At 47.0% G+C, this 20540-nt stretch overlaps 1 protein-coding gene across 4 annotated transcripts in view; it reads left to right on the top strand.

The window, feature by feature from the left end:
• The first annotated feature begins 4158 nt into the window (after positions 1-4158).
• IL1RAP (interleukin 1 receptor accessory protein) overlaps positions 4159-20540 on the top strand; it is a 63185-nt gene continuing 46803 nt past the window's right edge. For 2 of the 4 annotated variants that reach the window (XM_030575742.1, XM_030575743.1), the window contains exons 1-2: positions 4159-4237; positions 5853-6153. In XM_030575742.1, coding sequence (XP_030431602.1) covers positions 6035-6153 — 119 coding nt within the window. In that variant the 5' untranslated portion in view covers positions 4159-4237; positions 5853-6034. The other 2 variants (XM_030575738.1, XM_030575741.1) reach the window with 2 other exon arrangements.

The raw sequence follows: 20540 nt of genomic DNA, 5'->3' as shown, positions 1-20540 counted from the left end.
ATTTGAAAGTGATCCAGATTTGTATGAATGGATTTGTATAATATGTGGGCAGTTAAGTGATATGACAGAGCAGCTTGGAGGGTGGAGTCCAATTCCTTCTTGGGAGGTATCCACATAATCAAACCTACTATTCACAACTGGACAGGGACTGGAGAACCAATGACTACTTTGACCATGGAGATTTACAGCAACTCTCCTCTTGCTCCTTGAGGACAAATGTGGACCCAAATGGAACCACAGATCTGATCCTTCTCACTCTCAATTTTCTAGGGTCTCATGTTATGTCTCGGGTTGGAGTCAGAGTTAAACCCAGAAGTGGCCTGATTCCAGATCTGGTTTGAATGTGGCCCGTGATGGCACAAGTTGTCCAAAATCAGCTGACTTTGGGGCAGGGGGAAATCTAACAAGGCTATGGCACATTGTAACATGAATCTAAGTTCTGAGTCTTCCTATGATCTGAGTGGCAGCCTCAGACTGACCCTAACTGGAACATGGCCTCATCTGCCTGGCCCTAGTTACAACACCTTGTGCAATAATGTATTCAACACCTTCATTTATAATTCTATAGACTATAATTTCATATACTCTAGCATTTGCTTCCTGGATCAGGAGGGAGGAGGAAGAATGGATTAGGTGGGTCCGAGGACAGTAACAGGCAAGAACATGTCTTCTGAGGATTATAAAACAGCCTTGGACTCACTGTGTCGAAATGGTTGGATACAAAAAGAATGGGAAAACAATGTGCAGGAATCGTAAAGGATTCCCACAGGAACAGGACAGAAACCACAAAACCAAGGTCTGGATCCTTAAAGATTCATGGAACTTCTCCCAACAGTTGCAGTACTAACCACAGTGTCTTGGATTAATTCCAGTGCCTTTTTTCCGCCTATTTAAATTCCCTTTGTGGTTTCATTTGGCTATGATATTCTTCACACCATCGTTCCTCACTGTTGCAGTGTTCTTGCTGTTTGCTGCTAAACAGCTGCTGCACTTCAGCCTGAGTGAATAATAATAATAATAATAATAATCATCATCAATAGTAATTAATATCTTTTATACAGTTCCCTTCTTCCCAATCATTTCAAACTATGCATACAATGAACTTCTCTTCAGACTGAAGTGCAGTCACCTTTGGAGTATAACCCCACAGGTGTTTAACAGCGCAACAGTACCCAACAGCATAGGGCAGGGAGTGAAGAAGAACAGCAATATTAATTAATCCTTACAACATCCATGAGTCTAGGTGAGCAATATTAGCCCATGGCATTATTAGTTGTTAGCATTTTTAAACTACAGACAGAAGCTGTATGAAATGTTTGCTGTGAAATCACAACAGACGAGCCGGGTTTTGGATTTCAGTCCAAATCGGCTTTAACTTTGGATCATATTCCCTGAAAGGTTTGCTAATGTTCATGAATCTTTCAAATGAGCTTGATGCTGAATTGCATCAAGATCAGGGGGAAATTCTGCACTCTGCTGCTAAGGCCTACGTAGTTTTGATGGAGTTATAGCTTTAAGATTTCTGAGTTGTTTGAACCTCTGGGGTGGGTGTGTGTGTGAGGGAGGGAGAGAGAGCACATAAATGTTATTGTTACTGCAGATCAATGACTAGGCCCTGTACAAACCAAAGGAAAAGACAGTCCCTGCCTCGAGAACCTTGCAATCTAAGCATACAATGGGAAGACGAGTGAGATACAACATAAACACAAAGTGTTCAGGGTGATAATTGGACCTTGGCTTTTTAGTTCTATTTCCCCCCATGACCTCAGGACAGATGACACAGCGACAACAAAGGAGAGAGAGGGATAACCTCAAACTATGTATGTTATTTATATACATTCTTTATATAGGCATGAATCAGATCCCAAAGAAACTGTTCAAATGAATGCCTGTCAAGTGGAAGCCTGGAGTTTTTCCTGGCTCGGATTTTAGGGCCCCTTTCTACTGTAGTGTCACATCACTGAAACAAAAACAATGAGGAGTCTGGTGGCCCCTTAAAGTCTAACAGATTTATTTGGGCATAAGCTTCTATGAATAAATCTTTAAAGTGCCACTGGACTCCTCCTTGTTTCTGTCGATACAGACTAACATGGCTACCCCTCTGATACTTGGGTCACTGCAATGGTTAAAGTTAAGAAAATAAATTCAGACAGTAGAGGGCACCCTGGTCCTGATTTCATGTGCAACCCATCATCTTCCACACAGGGCCCTCAAACCGGAGGGTCTTTTCAATTCGGGGGTAGGAAGAAAGCCTTTCCTTTATGTCTGTCTGCGGCATGTTCCCTTTAAGAATTGCTTCCTCCCACAGCTGAGAGACCTGCGATGGAGATCTCTGAATCACAGAGTTTCAACAAAGAGGCCATCTACCCCAGCAGGGCCGTTGGGACTACTCTGCAGTGTGCGTGTGATACTTCTTTGCTGCACAAAGAAGCCTCTGGAGGAGCATGGTGGGCGAATTCCTCCCAGAAGGTAATTCCCACTTCTCCTTTTCTCCTAGGGGAATGCATCCACCTTCATGTAACGAATGTGAGCACACCGCCTGAAGGCATGACACCCCTCGACCCCCATTTGGGCAATACTGTCGTATTTTCCGAACTTTTGGTTATTAGTGTTTAATTACATGGGTCCAACACTTTGCAATGGGAGTCTGCAAAAATCTAGTAATTATAAAAGGGTGCATGACTTCTGAGCATGCCCATGAATCATGTGTAAAAGGCCAGATGTGCTCATATTGCTTAGATATTTGCATACTTGCCATTTATTAATCCATGGGCTGCTGGGAGTGAAGCTGAGGATGAGATGAAGAGGTTAGGGATGGCTCTGTTTTTATGGGACGGGTGGCACAGTGGTGGATGAAGCAGTGACCTTCACTGCCCACATGTCAACGCTTCTGTTCATCTGCTGCTACCAGGGCTGCAGAGGGCAAGATGCACTCTAGAGCAATTACGCTGGGGAAGTTCTCTGGCCTGTGTTCTGCAGGAGGTCAGACTAGATGGTCCCTCCTGGCCTTGGAATCCATGAAATGGCAAAAGCAAGTAACTAACTTGCCTAGGTCTTTATTATAATCCTGACCTTTTCTTCCTGATCTTTTCTTCAAGCGTCAGCTCTGGGAGAAGAGTCACCACAATCCTGGCTTCCCTTCTCCCTCCGGTTCTGTTGCTGCAGTGAGAGACTGATGAGTCCCTAGCATGGCTCTGCAGCCTCCTAGCAAGCATGTCTGTCCGTCCTTTGTCCCCTCAAGAGGCTCTTGTGCCTCCAGAAGGCTTGTCTGTCTCTCAACCCACCTGGCCCAGGGGCCCAGCTCGAGATGCCTGGCAGATCTGTGAAGCCTTCCTTATTTGCATCCATTTTAAGGCAGTTTAAAAGAATTGCGAGGACAGATTTTTTGCAGGGTGTTTTCAACAAGATACTTACACATAGTTCCAGCCCGACTTCTCCAGCTCTGTCACTCCAGATGGTTGAAGGGGTGTGTATGAGACAAGCAGGGGGGGTAGGGAAGAAGGGCCAGAGAACACAGCAGTCCCTCCCCCTCGCCATCCCTGATGCCTCAGCAGTGTTCTTCCCAACCTCCAGCTGTGTGAATGCAAGACCATTGGGAGGGGCAGAATCCCCTCCCTGCTGCAGAACAGCTGGAGCATCTGGAAGAGAAAAAGTCTCCTGCTTTTATTTATTTAGATATATATATATTGGGACATCGGGAAAGAAAGAATCCTCTCGCCTCCCCCACGCTGGTCCACCTGTAAGGACAGAATCTCCCTTCTTCTGCTGCACATCTGCCACATCTGGAAGGGCAGAGCGACGCCTCTGGCGCTGCACATCTGGAAAGGAATGATTTCCCCCCCCCGACCCCTCTCCCCTTTGCACATCTGGCAAGGCAGAATTTCCCTTCTCGGGCTGTTCCATCTGGAAAGGAACATTCCCCGCACCCCTCCTCCCCTTTCCCGGCACATCTGGCAGGCAAGATCTCCGCCCCTGCCTCCCCGCGCACAGCTGGAGCGCTCCTGGCGCAAGCCAGACTCCCGGCTGTCGGGAAAGCTCCGCCTCGCCGAGAGGAAGGAAACCCTCCTTCATTTGCATAATAAGACGTCACTGGAGGGTCGGGCCAATCAGCCCCACGGTGGGCGGAGTCTGGGCGGGGCGCTGGGCGGCTGGGAAGGCGCCGTAAGGAAAAGGAAAGAAGCGGCGGCGCTCGTGGTGCGCTGGGTGCGGGACCCTCCGCTGCGCGGCCCCGGGGCAGGTGAGTGAGCCGGGCCGGGGGCTGCGGGCGGGCTGGCGCTGGGGCAGATGGGGGGTCCCTCAGCGCCAGCTGTATGGTCCAGATGTGAGAGCCCGCAGCACCAGATGGGGGGTCCCGCAGCGCCAGATGGGAGGTCCCAGATGGGGGGTGCTGCAGCGCCAGATGGGGTCCTAGATGTGGGGCCCCGCAGCACCAGATAGGGGTCCCAGATGAGGGGTCCCGCAGCGCCAGATGGGAGGTCCCAGATGGGGGGTGCTGCAGCGCCAGATGGGTCCCAGATGTGGGGCCCCGCAGCGCCAGATGTGGGGGTCCCAGATGGGGGGTGCTGCAGCGCCTGATGTGGGGGTCCCAGATGGGGGCCCCCGCAGCGCCAGATGTGGAGGTCCCAGATGTGGGGCCCCGCAGCGCCAGATGTGGAGGTCCCAGATGTGGGGTCCTGCAGCGCCTGATGTGGGGGTCCCAGATGTGGGGTCCCGCAGCACCAGATGGGAGGTCCCAGATGGGGGGGTGCTGCAGCGCCAGACGGGGTCCTAGATGTGGGGCCCCGCAGCGCCAGATGTGGGATCCCTCAGCGCCAGATGTGGAGGCGCACGCAGCAGCAGCTGTGGGTCCGGGGCTCCGGATCGATTCCCCCTTGCTCAGCTGGGCATCGTGGGCGGCTGCGGAGGCTCGTCTCCCCTCCCAATCCTCTCCGGGGCTGGTGTCGGGGAGCCCCCGCCCGTGACACCCCGGCTGCGAGCCCCAGGGAAGGCGGGCTGGGTTACTTCTCGCCATGGGCTGGTCCCTGGCGTGTAAACGGCCCCTGAACGCTGCTGGCTGCCCGGCCGTGGGCGGTCGCTCAGCTGCGCTGCGGGACTGCAGGCCTATGTCCCACGCGATTTCGCCAACTTTCAGCCCTCTGCAGAAAACTTTGCAAACACGGAATGTGTGGGGGTTGGATTTTGTTGTTGTTAAATCTTAACAGTTTTTTATTTTAAAAAAATCCTACAGAGTCTTGTTTTCATTGTGTTCTAGCTCTGCCACAGATGTAGCCATAGGTAAATCACTTAATCCCCGCCCCTCCCGCCTGGTGCCTCAGTTTCCCCGTCCATAAAATGGGGAAATTAATTCGACCTGGTAAAAAAAGGGACAAAGTAAATCGCAAACACGGACAAGTTCACACACATACAAAGTCCCTTTATCTGAAAATTTTCAACTGACTCTGATATGTGAGCAGGAGGGAGCAGAAAGTTTAAAAAGGCTTAATTCATTTATGTTTATAATGTGTTTTGAGATCCTTAGATGAAAGGCATTGTAAGTCATCACTGTTATCATGAAATGGAGAGCCAGGTAAATAATGAGCTATTTAATTTAATTTACTTTTTTTGGCACAATAAATTTAAATACACCAGCTTTTCAGATCCCCAAGATCACTTAGAATAGTAGAAATTAGGTGGAAAGGAAAGATGCACTAAACCGTTCAAGATACATTTGATAGAGGATGCACCCAGTATTAAAATGTTCGTAGTGAAAAGAGCCACAAAAGCAAACCTCAGCTGCTTCAGCAGCAGCACCAGGGTTCTCTGTATTATCAGAAATGCAAACTGGTTTACTTTAATTCTCTCCTTTGAACTAGGGTGTATGCAGGGAAGTTGAACACGTTGATTCCTTGCCATGCGTCCAGTGGCACGGAGTGTAACTTTAATTTTCATCTACATTTCAAGCAGAAGAGTCTTCAACAACTGCACTCTTCTGCTGTGCATGGGGAGAAGAAGAGGGTGAGGGTGGGTCACACTGAAGACACAACATGAAAATAGAATGCAAAGGACATATCCCAGCATGCAATGTTCCCTCCTGTTTGGCAATACAGAGAACGATCTGAAACTGATTAGATGCTGGCAGCAGCCGGACCCTTTTCGCCATGTGTGCTTGTGGAGGTCAGCCGCTTTTAAATACAAAGCATTCTATAGCAGTATTTACGGAGAAAATGATGAAGTCTGGCTTGTTTTGTTGGAGCAGGGAGAAAGACAAAGCATGGGGACTACATCTTGTAAGCGCCGCAGTTCTGTGACCTATGTGGGGTTCATTTTTATCTGTTCCACGTGGGTTGATTAATAAACACCCCCAGGGACTGTCTGTCACTATGTGTTTGTACAGTGTCTAGAAGAAAGGGTCCCTGATTTTGAGGTCTGTAGGTGCTAAAACAAAACAAACACATACACACTTCTGTGGTCTTCTTTTGTGGTTCAGCCAGTAATGATGCACTGGAAAAATGTTTTAAACGTTCTTTCCTATTTTAAATAATTGGCTTTATTTTCATTTATTTTTGTCATTGCACCAACTGCTTCTTTTATTTCTGAGATCCCAGCACGCACCTGATCAGATGTAATTAGAGCCGTTAATTTTCCTGACAGTCTGTTTTTAACTCTGCTGCCTTCTTTGTGGTCCCCAGCTGGTCCCTGAGCAGAACTCCCTGAACTTAGATTTACACACACAGAAGGCTTGCAGCCTGAGGTCCAATATAATTTGTTAACTGTCTTATGACAGTACAAAGAGCCATTTATAATAGGCCGAAGCACCATTAATGGGATGTGGAGAACATGGTGTTGAGGCAGAAACAAGGGGCTAGGGGAGCATGGGCAGGGGAAAGGAGAGACCTTGGACAAACTGAGGTGCAGCCTAGGGATGAGAGGGGTTTAGGGAACGTTGTGGTAAAGGTTTGAATTGGAGGAGCCTGCAGTGACGGAAGCTGGAAGGTGCATGAGGTGTGGAGGCAGGTAGGACTGGATGCATGAGGGGGAATGGAGAATGTAGAAGTGAGGGGAATCTGTGGACTTGCCTAAGGGTGAAGAGGGGAGACAAGGGGGTGATAGGCCACTAAGAGGCCTAGTGGGGGCCTGGGGATAAAGAGGAACCTAGGGGGCTGGAGAGACACTGAGGCCAATGAGTGCCCAGGCGAGCTGTAGGACCAGGGGAGGCTCAGCAGGCCAGGGATTGTCTCTTTTTGAAGTGCACATCCTAGAAGGTGGAGGAGAGAGAGGAGATTTTTGTCTGAGCTGTACTCCTCAGGGCTGACTTTGCGAGGCACTGTGGGTCTCCGACTAGGAGCCATGCAGTCAGCTCCTGCTGAAATCCATAGGAGGCCCCAGTGCTGGCTTCTATTCCTGCCCATCTCTTATCATCCCCTTGAATTTTATTTCAGTCTTTGATAAGCAGAGGACACTGCCGGCTGTCAAACACTCTCTCCTTTTAACAGGATTCTGGGGTGGCACAGGCAGGATTTGCCCTGCAGAATGCTTACTACAGCTGCTGATGTGTGAGAAGGAAAGAACCCAGCTTGTCTCGTAGAGCCCAAGCTGAGTTTTCAGGGCTGGTAGTTAGAAAAGCTGCAACCTGTGTGTGGATGTGTGTAAAATATGCCAGCTAACTGCTTCAGCCATGCTGGTCTTCCATTGACTCTTACAGTCAAGGTGAATTGAAATGCTTTAAAAAATAAAAATATATATGCCTAAAAATACAAATGGCTCCATGCTAACAGTGAGCTGAGACACTTGCAGCATTGAAGATCTGAGTTCACGACCTCCTTGAGGTATCTTTCTCCCAGCACAGCTGGTGGTTTTCACTGACGCTGAAAGCAGAGCGGAGAACTGCATCCTTGGACAATACTGCTTATTTTGTTGACTTGGTCGCACCCTGTGGCTCACTGCCAGTGTTCCTTCCAGCAGTGCAGTCTCAGCAAGGTAGACCAGATGCGGGGGCAGAAGGAAAGAATAGAGAGTTGTCATGTTTGCCATGCATAAACTGACCTCTCTGTTCCTGCCAGTTCCAGGCCACCTTGGAATCTGGAAATTACTTGGAGGCAGAGCTCAGGCGAGTCCTTTTCCAACTGTGGAGCTGCCTGGCCTGTAACCCCAGGCCACTTCTCTACAAGCTGCCATCAGCTGAATGTAGCATCCTGAAATTAGGCTTCTGCTAGATTGACACCAAGTATCCTCTTAATCTGGGCCTGAATGTAGGCTTTTTTTCCCAAAACATAAGGCTAATTTAATGTTTCTCTGGAAAAAGTCCATAACATTGCAGCATTCACAGCAGGGAAAAAATTGAAGCTGGAGAGACACGAAATTGAGGTGTCAGTTTTTGTTGCGTGACTGAGAAAGGCAGACATACAGGAAAAATAATGAAAAAGCAAACTGGCTTTTTGAAGAGTCTTCAGTTTTAGTAATCTAAGGTGTTGTCAGGACTGCAAGGACACTTTGTTAAAAAAGAAATGTTTAATCTGTTCCCATCTCTTTAATTTAGATGCACAGTGTTTTCTTAAACTTTCTGGATCCTTGTATTAGACAAATCAAAAAGCAAGACAGATGATTTTTGTCATATTCCTTGATTCTGCGTGCATTTATGCACGTGAGTAACTTTATGCATGTGAATAGTTCAATGGGACCATTCTTGTTTATAATTTACTCATGTGCATGAGTGATGGCAGGACATTGGCCTTCATGCTTAGAGCTAACTGAATGTCACATTATTAATTATTATTATTAGGACTGTCAAGCGATTAAAAAATTAATTGAGATTAATCATGTATTAATCGCACTCAATAATAGAATTCCATTTATTTAAATATTTTTAGATGTGTTCTGTTTTTTCAAATGTATTGATTTCAGTTACAACACAGAATACAAAGTGTACAGTGCTCACTTTATATTTATTTTTTATTTTTCACAGTAAAAAACAAAAGAACTAGTATTTGTCAGTTTATCTAATACAAGTACTGTAGTGCAATCTCTTTACCATGAAAGTTGAACTTACAAATGTAGAATTATGTACAAAAAAACTGCATTCAAAAAATAAAACATTGTAAAACTTTAGAGCCTACAAGTCCACTCAGTCCTATTTCAGCCAATCACTCAGACAACCAAGTTTGTTTACATTTGCAGGAGGTAATGCTGCCTGCTTCTTGTTTACAATGTCACCTGAAAGTGAGAACAGGTGTTTGCATGGCAGGCACTGTCGTAGCTGGCGTCACAAGATATTTATGTGCCAGATGCGCTAAAGATTCATATGTTCCTTCATGCTTCAATCACCATTCCAGAGGACATGCATCCATGCTGATGGTGGGTTCTGCTTGATAACAGTCCAAAGCAGAGAGGACCAATGCATGTTCATGTTCATCATCTGAGTCAGATGCGACCAGCAGAAAGTTCATTTTCTGTTTTTTGGTGGTTCGGGTTCTGTAGTTTCCGCATCGGAGTGTTGCTCTTTTAAGACTTCTGAAAGCATGCACCACACCTCGTCCCTCTCAGAGTTTGGAAGGCACTTTAGATTCTTAAACCTGGGGTCGAGTGCTGTAGCTATCCTTAGAAATCTCACATTGGTACCTTCTTTGGGCTTTGTCAAATCTGCTGTGAAAGTGTTCTTAAAACAAACGTGCTGAGTCATCATCCGAGAGTGGCAGAATGTGGGTAAAACAGAGCAGGAGACGTACAATTCTCCTCCAAGGAGTTCAGTAACAAATTTAATTAACACACTATTTTTTTAACGAGCATCATTAGCATGGAAGCATCTCCTCTGGAATGGTGGCCGAATCATAAAGGGGCACACAAATGTTTAGTATATCTGACACGTAAATACTTTACAACATCGGCTACAAAAGTGCCGTGTGAACGCCTGCTCTCACTTTCAGGTGACATTGTAAATAAGAAGTGGGCAGCATTATCTCACATAAATGTAAACAAACTTGTTTGTCTTAGCGATTGGCTGAACAAGCAGTAGGACTGAGTGGGCTTGTAGGCGCTAAAGTTTTACATTCTTTGTTTTTGAGTGCAGTTATGTAACAAAAAAAATCTACATTTGTAAATTACACTTTCACAATAAAGCGATTGCGCTACAGTACTTGTATGAAGTGAACTGAAAAATATCATTTCTTTTATCATTTTTATCGTGCAAATATTTGTGATAAAAAATTATAATGTAAAGTGAGCACTGTACACCTTGTATTCTGTGGTATAATAGAAATCAATATATTTGAAAATGTAGAAAAACATCCAAAATATGTCATAAATTTCAATTGGTATCCTATTGTTTAACAGTGCCATTAATCACAATTAATTTTTTTGAGTTAATCATGTGAGTTAACCATGGCTAATCAACAGCCCTAATTATTATTATTATTATTATTATTATTATTATTTATTTGTTTTACCATAGTGCCCAGGGGCCTTAGACATGGCCCATTGTGCTAGGTGCTGTACAAACACAGAACAAAAAGACACTACTTGCCCCAAACGGCTTCCTGCCTAAGACAAGAGACAACAGCTGGATGTAGACGGATGCGAGAATACCAGGAAACAATGAGACAGTATTGATCAGCATGATACACGTAACCTTATCTAGCTATATATTTATACCAGGGTTATTAAGAAGCACGCTACATTTTTCCTCAGAGGGATTTTATGTTTGTTTTGCCTTTTCCTTTTTGTTTACCCTTGTAGTTTTACCTTTGGTACTAGGTATAAACAATGACCTAATTGCTGTTAATTCCACCAGAGGGGAATCAGATTTTTGAACAGGTAAAAATCGTTCCCATCTGTTAGGTTAACACTAGTGGTTTAAGGTGTTACATTGTGATTTGGAACGAGGCCAAATGTTCTGTTGCTTGATTTAAGATGCTCATGGTGATATTTAATCTGGCTTTTTTAATCATTTAAGAAACAAAGAGGAATATAGTTAGATTTACAAAATGCATTTGGGCACATGCTCAACATCCTTTTTAATAAATCTAGCAGCTCAATCTTGCTCATGCTGAAGTCAGTCATTATTTAGCTACTGACGTCTATGAGAACAGGAAAAAGCCCTTATTCCGGCAAAGGTTTTACTGAAAGACGTCTATTTTTTCCCAGCAATAAATTGCGTTTCTATTGCACCCATCTGCTGGGGCTTCCCATGTGCCCAACAACCTGCCAGAGACAGTTTGTTCTAAGGAGAGTTGCTAAATAATTGTTGTTATTTAATCAGGATTTAAACCCATGTTTTCAGTGGTGGGTAACTGGTGCATTCATCCATGACCCCACCACGGCCTACAGAACTAAGGGAATTAATCAAATATTTTGCACCTGCATGGTATTTAATAGCCTCACATCTCTAAGCACATTAAAAACATTGATTAAGATTCATGCTTCCCCTGTGAGGTAGGAAGGTATTATTGTACTCCTTAGCTAGGTGGGAAAAGTGTAGCATGGAAATCTTATGGTCCAAATTCTCATAAGCATCCACTAATTTAGGGCATCTCAGTTTTGGGGGCCCAGATCCTCAAAGGTATGTAGACACCTGACTCCCATTGCCCAATTTGAGTCACCATGGTCCTGATTATCAGAAGGGTTGACTACCATAGGTGCTCTGTACCTCTGAAAGTCAAGACTTAGGTGTCTCACGTTGGTCAAGCAAAACTGGAGGAACCCTAAGTTAGAAAGCTTTTCCTAAGAGACATAGTCAAGGGCAGAGCAAATCACGTGCAGAGCTGGGAGCAGAATCCTACCTCCTAGTCCCCTGCTTTAATTAGTACCACATTGCAAAAGGTAGGCACAGTGCAAAACCAAAGAAAACCCCAACCAAACGAAAAGAATCCTGCCGCAGCCCACTTAAATTTGTCAGTGATTGCAGATAAAAAGCCCTGAGCTGCGTAGAAATCCTTTACCCCTAAGTCTAGGGCTTTGGAAACAAATTTTAAATACAGATAAATGATTTATTTTCCTCCTAAATATTTTGCATAACTCTGTCAGGCTGGCAAAGAGGTGGAGGTTGGTGCACGCTGAATAAGCACACGCTCTTGCACAAGGACTGTCTCTTGGCTCTCGAAACACTTAGCTTAGCCACCCTTGCTTGTAAAAGTTCAGCTAGAGGCAGGCGCCGGCAGGCAGGGTGGAACAGTGGCGTGGGGAATACTTTGGGGGTCTGTCTGACACTCTGCCGCCTTCAGACAAATAACATCCTCCTGCCAGCTATAACACCAGGAAGAGGATGTTGGACAGGGACATGCTCTGCGACTGTGGGGCCTATTTCTGCCCCTCCCTTCCACCACGCATCCTCCTGCCAGAATGATGGGCTATGCTGAGCCCAGGACCTTTACTCAATGTCTGAAGGGGACATTGATGGTCTGAGCTGGTCCTGTTCTCCCCTGCTGGTTCCCAGAAAATGCCCACCTAGCCCTTCCCTGCCCACCGACCTGCATCGATTCCGGGCGGGTGTCTTCAGAGAGGTGTGCACCCTGCCAGCTGCAGCTTCCCTGCTGGAGTCCTCTGCGCTGTGTCTGAGAAGCCGCAGAGCATGTCGGGCGGGGGTGAGCACCGCCTTAGTGAGAGAGGCCAGGGTGTGGGCAGCTAGTCCAGGTGGCTGGGAGGGGTAGCCAAGGTGTGGGGAGAACAGTGCCAATGGGCAGCCCTTCGAGATCATGGCTCAGTGTGAGCGGGGACCCCGAGGCCCGTTCTTGGGAGGGTAGGAGCTCAGCCCAGCCATATTCATCTTTCCCTGTCCTCCAGTGAGAACCTCTCCCCCTTCCTTGAGCTCTGTGTCAGAGGAGGAGCCTGGAGCTTCAGCTGGAGCCAGAGTCCCTATGGAATTCAGTAACCACATGCAGCCGACAGGGCCGGGCAGACCTGGGCTGGGAGCGCTGACTACGGGACTGTCGGCTGTTTGGGGCAGGGACTAGCTTTTTGTGGGGAGTGTGAAGCACCCAGGACAGAGGTGCCTTGATCCCTGCCTGGGGTGCCTAGGCATCCCGGCAGAGCAAATAGTCATCAGTAAGAGTATGGGATGGGAGACTGGATCCACACAGAGGGGCTGGGAATACCTAGCTCACCGAATCCAGCAACCCTGCCACTTGGCAAACACAGTGCGTCCATCCCTACTGGACTCCCTGTGTTACAGAGAGTCCAAGTGGTGGTTGCCAAAGGGGGTGAGCATGTTGCTCCAGGGCCGCTGTCCTCCTCCTCTCTCGCTTTGTACTGAGATTGCTACAGCTCAGCGCTAGCGAATCATGCTGTGCAACTGGCCATGGTTTTTCAGGCTCACCGCTTAGCTCAGGGCCATAACAACATACAGCAGTGAAATTCAAAGGAGCCCTTTCCATATCCACTGGGTGCACTGAACGGGTGTTTGCTGGGGCGAAAGGAGAAGTGCCGATCGTAATTTTTGGTGTGTGCATAGATCTTTCTAAAGGAATGCAGTGGCTGAGCAGTAAGGAAGCTGCAGGGCTTGGTTGTGTGCGGTGCAGATTTTACAGTAATAAAGCACCCACTTCCTGGCAGCTGAGACTTGAAAACCCCAGGAATGAGACACTTGGAACTCGCAGACGGGGAGGGTGGGTTTAGCCTGAAGTTGGTTGTCTGCCTTGTCCCTGCGCCTTGCAGCCTCTGGAAATGTCAGCAATGCATACATTACCTTTTGTTTGTCCTTCAGCTCGGGGGATAAATCCACTGACCTCCTGAAATCAGTCATTCTCCCTGACATATCACGAGAGACAGGTTCTGCTAGAAGGCTGCTCGCTAGATGCTTTCCATGGTGTTTTAGAGTCACTTTGTTTCAAGGTACATTTAATACTGCTAGTGAAGGGTGCTGCATGGACAGCCCTGAGGGCTGGAGTTGTGTCCTCTGGGCAGGTAAGCACAGGCACGGCCAGGACAAGTTTCCCATGCTCAGTGGTGAGCTGGGAATACCTTGGGGCCATCTGGAATCCCCCTTGTTAAAATCCTCCCTATCAATTTAGGGAGCTCATCCCTGACCCCCTCCCGCCAGCGACCATCTGTCTTCAGGGCTCTTAAAAATTCTTCTCAAGAGCAGATTTGTTTTGCTGTCATAATCCATCCATCCAGCAGATTTACCTGGCCACCATCACCATGGTATCTGACAGCCTCACAATCTGTGTGGTATTTGAGCTCCCAACACCTATATAAGGTAGCACAGTTCTATTATCCCCATTCTGCAGATGAGGAACTGGCACACCGAGAGGCTAAGTGACTTATTGAAGGTCCCACAGGAAGTCTGTGCTGGAGAAAATAGAATGCAGATCCTAACCCTTCAGCCCTCCTTAGTGCATTAGATTGCACCACGTATCAGGTCTCTCCTTCACTCACCGCTTCCCATTAACACAGCTCAGTGCCCGTAGTGTGTTTTTTCAGGAATAAAGTATAAACCTAGTCAGCAAAAATCCCGCCCTCTGATGAGTTTGTTTCCCCATTGGTGTCTCCTCTTTCCCTTGTTACGATTATGAGCAGGTGGTTTTGTTTAAATGGGGGAGCGGGAGGGGAATGAAAAGATTGCACTGTCCCATGCTTGGGCCCCTCAGCAGTTTGCTTGGCCCTACCCCCTTGCATGGGCTTTGACAGAGGCTAACTGGGACACTGCTTTGCAGGGACCCCTTGTTAAAATACTAGCAGCATGTCACTGTCCCAGCTGCCTCACCAGTGCTCCTCGGCCCCTCACCTACGCTGCATTTGAATTGGCTGCCAAGAGGTGAATGGGTCTTTTTGAGCTATTTATTTTCACTCTCGCTGAATTGCAAGTGGCTATAGGGATTTTAAGAAAAATCAATATATAAATAACATCAAATCTGCCTTCTAGCAGAGACATAGGGCCCAATCCAAAACCACCCAAGCCAATGGGAATCTTCAGCGGGAGTTGGGACAAACCCCAAGTGTGGAAAAGCTCAGTCCTAAAAGGAGGAATGTGTGAAACAAAGGATTATAACAGGTGCAGCTTCAACAATAGCCATTGCTGTCTTGTGTCTGCTATAAGATAAGGAAATTGTAGACACATTCCGAAGAAAAATGGATACTTGGTTTACAAAAAAGTCAGCATTGCTTCTCAGCTAAGGTCTCAAACACTTGGGTTTTGTCTACACGGGAATTTTAGTCAGTGAGGCAGTTATGCTGCTGGTGCTGCAAATCCCTGGATGGTTTATACCAGTGCAGCTTTCATCAGGGTGCACTGAACTAGTGGAAATCATGCTGCATGAGTGTAAACTGTCTTTGCTAGGGACTGATACTGGTGTAGCTCCACTGTTGGCTCCCACCCCAGTGGAGAAGACGCCTGAGCTATTGAAAATGGTCTGTGTAGGCCTGGTTGCGGAGCTGGAGATGTAGCAACATGCGTGGGGGTTGGTGGTGATGCACAGCAGAGGATGGGGAAAAAATGACACTTCATGGTTCTTGAAATGGGACATTGTGACATGGGAACTTTTCTTCACTGATGTCTGGACGAGTGACATGCTGGGTCAAAGGGTGGGCAGAGAATTGGAGAGATTTGTGAAGTGTTAACATAGGGAGTAGACAGGTTTCTGTCCCACCAGAATGTATGAGATTTTAAAAAAGAATTCCTCCCCCAAATCAGGAAGAAAAAATTAATTATTGATTTTTATGCTATATTTTCATGAACTGACAAACTGAAAAAAAATTCAGTTCAGGTCAATCAAAATGTTTTGTTCTGATAATTTCAAAATGTTCCAATTCAATTTATAAGAACGGCCATATTGGGTGGGATCCAGTGGTCCATCTAGCCCAGTGTCCGGTGCCAGAGGCTTCCAAAGGAGCGAACAGAACAGGGCAATTATCAAGTGATCCATCCCCTGTCATCCAGTTCCAGTATCTGGCAGTCAGAGGCTTAAGGACACTGAGAGCATGGTGTTCATCCCTGACCACCTTGGCTAATAGCCACTGATGGACCTATCCTCCATGCCCATGCATTTTGATCTTTTTTTTCCCTATTTTTAATCTGTTTTTTAATATTAAGTGAAACTTTGCAACAAAAAGTCATTTTGAACCAGAAAACCAAAACTTTCATGTGGAAAAATATCAAATGTCCTGTTTTTGACAATTTTAAAACACTTTTTTTTCAACTGTATTGAGTTGGCAAATTCCTCAGAATTAGCTCTTTCCTACAGACAGTTCTGGTTTTGACAAATCGGTATTTTTGGTTGGGAGAAAAAAGTTTTGTTGAAAAATTCTCAGCTGGCTGTAGTCAGCATGTGAGGGGATTGCTGCTGACAGACCCAGGTCATTGGGGCATGCTGGGAATGGAATATCGATTCTTGTAGTGCAGTCTACAAAAGTCTGAAAGGTGCCAAGGCCAAGGAGGGAGATGCAGTGAGGCAGATAAGATGTAGCTAGGAATAAAGGGATGAAATTAAGAAAAAACCTCTGAGGACACTTCCTGAGACTGTGATCTATAAGGAGTATGAAATAGTCTAGGAGAGGAAGTAATGGTGACACTCTTGGCTGGCAAAAGCCCCAGAAATGCAATAGCCAGGAGCATTTCTTCACTGGCAGCACCGATGAGCTAGATCTTTTCTAGTTTTCTAGAACTCCTCTGGTTCCCTGACAGTCAGATTGATGTACTGGATTCCACCAAAGCTAATGGGACCTCTGCTGGTGAGGGAGCAATCTCACTCCTGGGTCCTCAAATAGCCTCGGAGCTTCAAGCTGCATTGGTTGCAGTTGTCTTGTTTCCCCCACATCCTTTAGACGTAAATTTCTTTTCCAATATGGGCTAGATATCTGAGGGGTGTCAAAACCGCCGTTTGACCATCGCGCTGCTGTTCCAAACAGAACAATCATGTCTCGTGTCGTGGAGGGTCTGAGCGACTGGCTCTCTGGTGCACCGCTGGAAGTTTTTCATTTCATTGCTTTTCAGGTGTAAAGAACAGAATGCCATGGCTGGATGCCTGAACACTGAAATGCTCCCACAAATGGCTGCTTGATAGCTGATGTGTGCATGTAATTTCAAAACTTGCCCACGAAATGAAGTTCCCCCATGTTCAATACAGTCAAAATGTTTCACTCTGATTTTGACATTTAAAATAAAATAGAATGGGAAATGAAAGAATTTTCAAGACAAAAATTCCTGGCCACTTCTAATATTTATCCTCCCATCGGCTCTGTGTAGCAGTGCTATTATTCCCATTGTACAGAGGGAAACTGAAGCACGGATGTTAAGTGACTCACCTGGGGTCACACAGGAAGTCTGTGGCAAAGCAGGGAAATGTACCTGTCTTCCAAATCCTATGCTAGTTCTCTAAGCACTGTACCATCCTTTCAGTAGTGATAGGCAATTGTTTTGGGCCTTCATCAGGGCCTTTTATTCTTAACGTGTCACTAGATCACCCTGTCTCGCTGCTTCTTCTGTGTCACTGGTGACATGGGGCCAGATTCTGGGCTTAATTCATGCCAGATGTAACTCCACTGGCTGTAGTATAGTCGCAGCAGGGGTGGATTTGACCTTCAGGCGAGATGCATGTGTTTTTCTAAGGGCTGAATTCGGCCAGCATGACTGCCTCTGAGATTAGGGTACTCTGTGTGTAGTGGACTGGCCGGTGTATTCAGTATTGGACTGTTGTGGTTATTCCCCCTATTGCCTTCTTAAAAGCTTCCTGCAAAGGGAGACTTTAATGAGCAGAGAGGGAACGTTGGGGTCTGAAAACCCACAGCGCCTGCTCTTGCTCATCCTCTCAGCACAGTCCAGTGTGACGTTAGGCTGCTCTGAAGAGCTCTCGGTGGAAGGTGCAAACGCACCACACTAATGGTTTGCTTCCTGGGAGATGTGTGCAGAAATTCTAACAAAAGGCAGTGTCATTCAATGCCAGAATCGCCTCTGGAAGAGTGATCTGGTCCGAAAGAAACCACAGTAAGTCCCAGCTAAATGGAGCCCAGATAGTTTATGCTGCAGTTATTCCCTTCATTGTTCGATTTACTCCTGCAGATATTGAAAAGCAAGAATATGTCCTTAAGGGCTGAAGGGCCTTTTCCCAGCTTCCGTTAGTGCATTTATCTTTTCCTTTGCAGCTGCCTTTGTTGGCTGTCTCTTTTCCCCCTCTTTGGTTTTCTTAGTTTCTTTGCTTTAACTATATTCTTTTTTTGTATCCCTTGAATGCCAGGATAAAAAAATCTTAACTAAGCATCCAGCCATAGAATTGTAGGACTGGAAGAGACCTCGAGAGGTCTCTAGTCCAGTCTCCTGCACTCATGGCAGGACTAAGTATTATCTAGACCATCCCTGACAGGTGTTTGTCCAACCTGCTCTTAAAAATCTTCAGTGATGGAGATTCCACAACCTCCCTAGGCAATTTATTCCAGGGCTTAAAATTTTTCCTACTGTCCAATCTAAGCCATCCTTGTTGTAATTTAAGCCCATTGCTTCTTGTCAATCTTCAACCCTTGTCCGGTGCAAGGTGTGAGCCAGGTTCTCCAGAGGAGCTGAGCTCTGAGTGGGTGTGTTATCTGTAAATGATAAGAGAAACCTCCTCTGATGAGGTGAGAAAAGGAATCCTTTCCTCCTCCCACACAGCACTGTGCAGAGGCTGTGCCGGCCACTGGAAGCCATCCATTGAGGAAGGAATCTATGAAGTGCTGGGTCTCTGGCCCTACTGCCCCTTCAGCCTACCCCATTGCCGGGAGCCCTGGCGAGAATATGGCATACACCCCTGGGTGCACCCCTCCAGAATTCTAGTCCCTCTGCAGCAAGTCAATTGCTACGGAGACCTGAGAACCCAAGGGAGAAAGGGTAGTTTTGTCCTACCGGCAAACGAATGGAGCAAAAGGTGGAGCCATGAGAGCGCCTAGCCTGAATCTATCACCTGTTTAGCTGAATCCTCTAGCCCAGTGCTTCCCTGGAGCCCTTCCAGGTACATCTAGGCAGTACAAGACAGAGCAAGCTGTCCTCCTTGTTGTCAGTCTCAGCAGGACGGCCAGAGACTGAACTAGCTTCTCACCCCAAGAGGTCAGCTCCTTTCTGGCCTGGCTTGAGGTGCACTGGTGGGGACGGATAGCCGATGGCGTGGGAGACCCAGGCTTAGTTCCCTGCTCCACCTCGCAGGAGTGCCAGGAGGATGAACGTATGAGGGTCTCAGATCCCATGGTGGCGAGGGCCCAGATAAGTACCATAGCGAGATATGTGCATCCCAGAAGCTTGTGCGGTGCTGCTCACTGTCTTCCTCCAGGGCTGCTTTCCCCAAGGACCGAATTCACAGGGGAGAAACGAAAGCCGATAAAGGGATGAAACCAATTTCTCACCAAACTTGGCACACCGGCTCAGTCCACCTTGCTAGCTTTTCCCCGGCTGCAGCCCTTCTCTTGGGCTGAGAGTATTAACCTCCCATCAAAGGCAGTGGGAGCTGAGAGTGCTCAGAGCTATTCAGCGCCTTGCAGGATTGATCCTGGAGAGAATTGCAGGGAGAAAGCAACATGCACAGTGCACACCCTGCTCCTGCCATCTGGAGACTATTTTCCCCCCTGAAGTGCCCCATTAACTTTAACGGTCCTCTCAGCCGGAGCACTTAGTGGGAAGTCTTTGAGGGGAGCGTTCGTTCCATGTGCAGTAACCTGGCTTCTCTGCGAAAAGTAAAAACCCGTCAGGTCTTTAGAGGGGCTCAAGGACAGAGGCAGCGTAGTGGAAAATACAGCATTGTTGTCCTTCAGAATGGGCGCAGGTTCTTTGGACAGAAAAGGCTGTAGTTACTTCTGACGGTATTTTTTGCCCTGGTGTTGGATACTTTGTAAAGCAGTGAGCGATTCTGGGTGTTGCATGAGAACTCCAGGTAACAATGCGTGTACAGAGAGCGGAGTAGCATCCTCCTGAATTTGCAAAACTCCCATTACCTTTAGTGGGGCAAGTTCCGGCAGTAAGTGTTGGCTTAGACTGGGCATTAGGGGCCTGTGTCATTGTTCCTAGGGGTCCGGCTCTTAATTCTGAGTGTGTCCTGCAAAGAAAGGCTCCCCTCCGTCACCCGGTGCATTCCATTGTACTCGTTCAGTGGCAGAGCAGCAGATGAGTCCCAGTCCAGGAATGGAGAAGTTGCTGTAATCTGACATGCTCTGTGTCTGTGTCCAGTGATAAGATCTCTGGAGAGCCTGCAATGAAGCAAAAATAAATCAAACTGTTACGCTGCTCCAGCTAACGCAACTGGGAGGAAGTTGCAGAAACACTGGATTTCATTCAAAAAAAAAAAATCATTGGGGCAAGTTTGTGGAGCCCTTAGAGAATCACCTTACTCTTGGGAGTCGAGACCCATTGGCTTTAATGGAATTGTTGGGGGGAGCAAGTCCTCATCTGAACAGCTAAAGGATGCAAAAAAGAGCCCATTGAGATGATGGCTGAATGTCATGTCACGGTGGGCGAGGGTATAGCAGCCCAGCTGATGGCAGTGGGCCACACTCCGCCCTGGGGTAAGCAGGAGACACTCCCCTAAAGCCACTGATTGCGCCTGCTTCCACCAAGGCTGACTTTGTCCTGTTTTGTGTAAATGGGGAGTGAGTGGGTTCCATGGAAAGCAGGGAAGAGG

Source organism: Gopherus evgoodei, chromosome 9, assembly GCF_007399415.2.
Source record: "Gopherus evgoodei ecotype Sinaloan lineage chromosome 9, rGopEvg1_v1.p, whole genome shotgun sequence".
Lineage (NCBI taxonomy): Eukaryota > Metazoa > Chordata > Testudines > Testudinidae > Gopherus > Gopherus evgoodei.
This window is presented reverse-complemented; position numbering and strand designations above follow the sequence as displayed.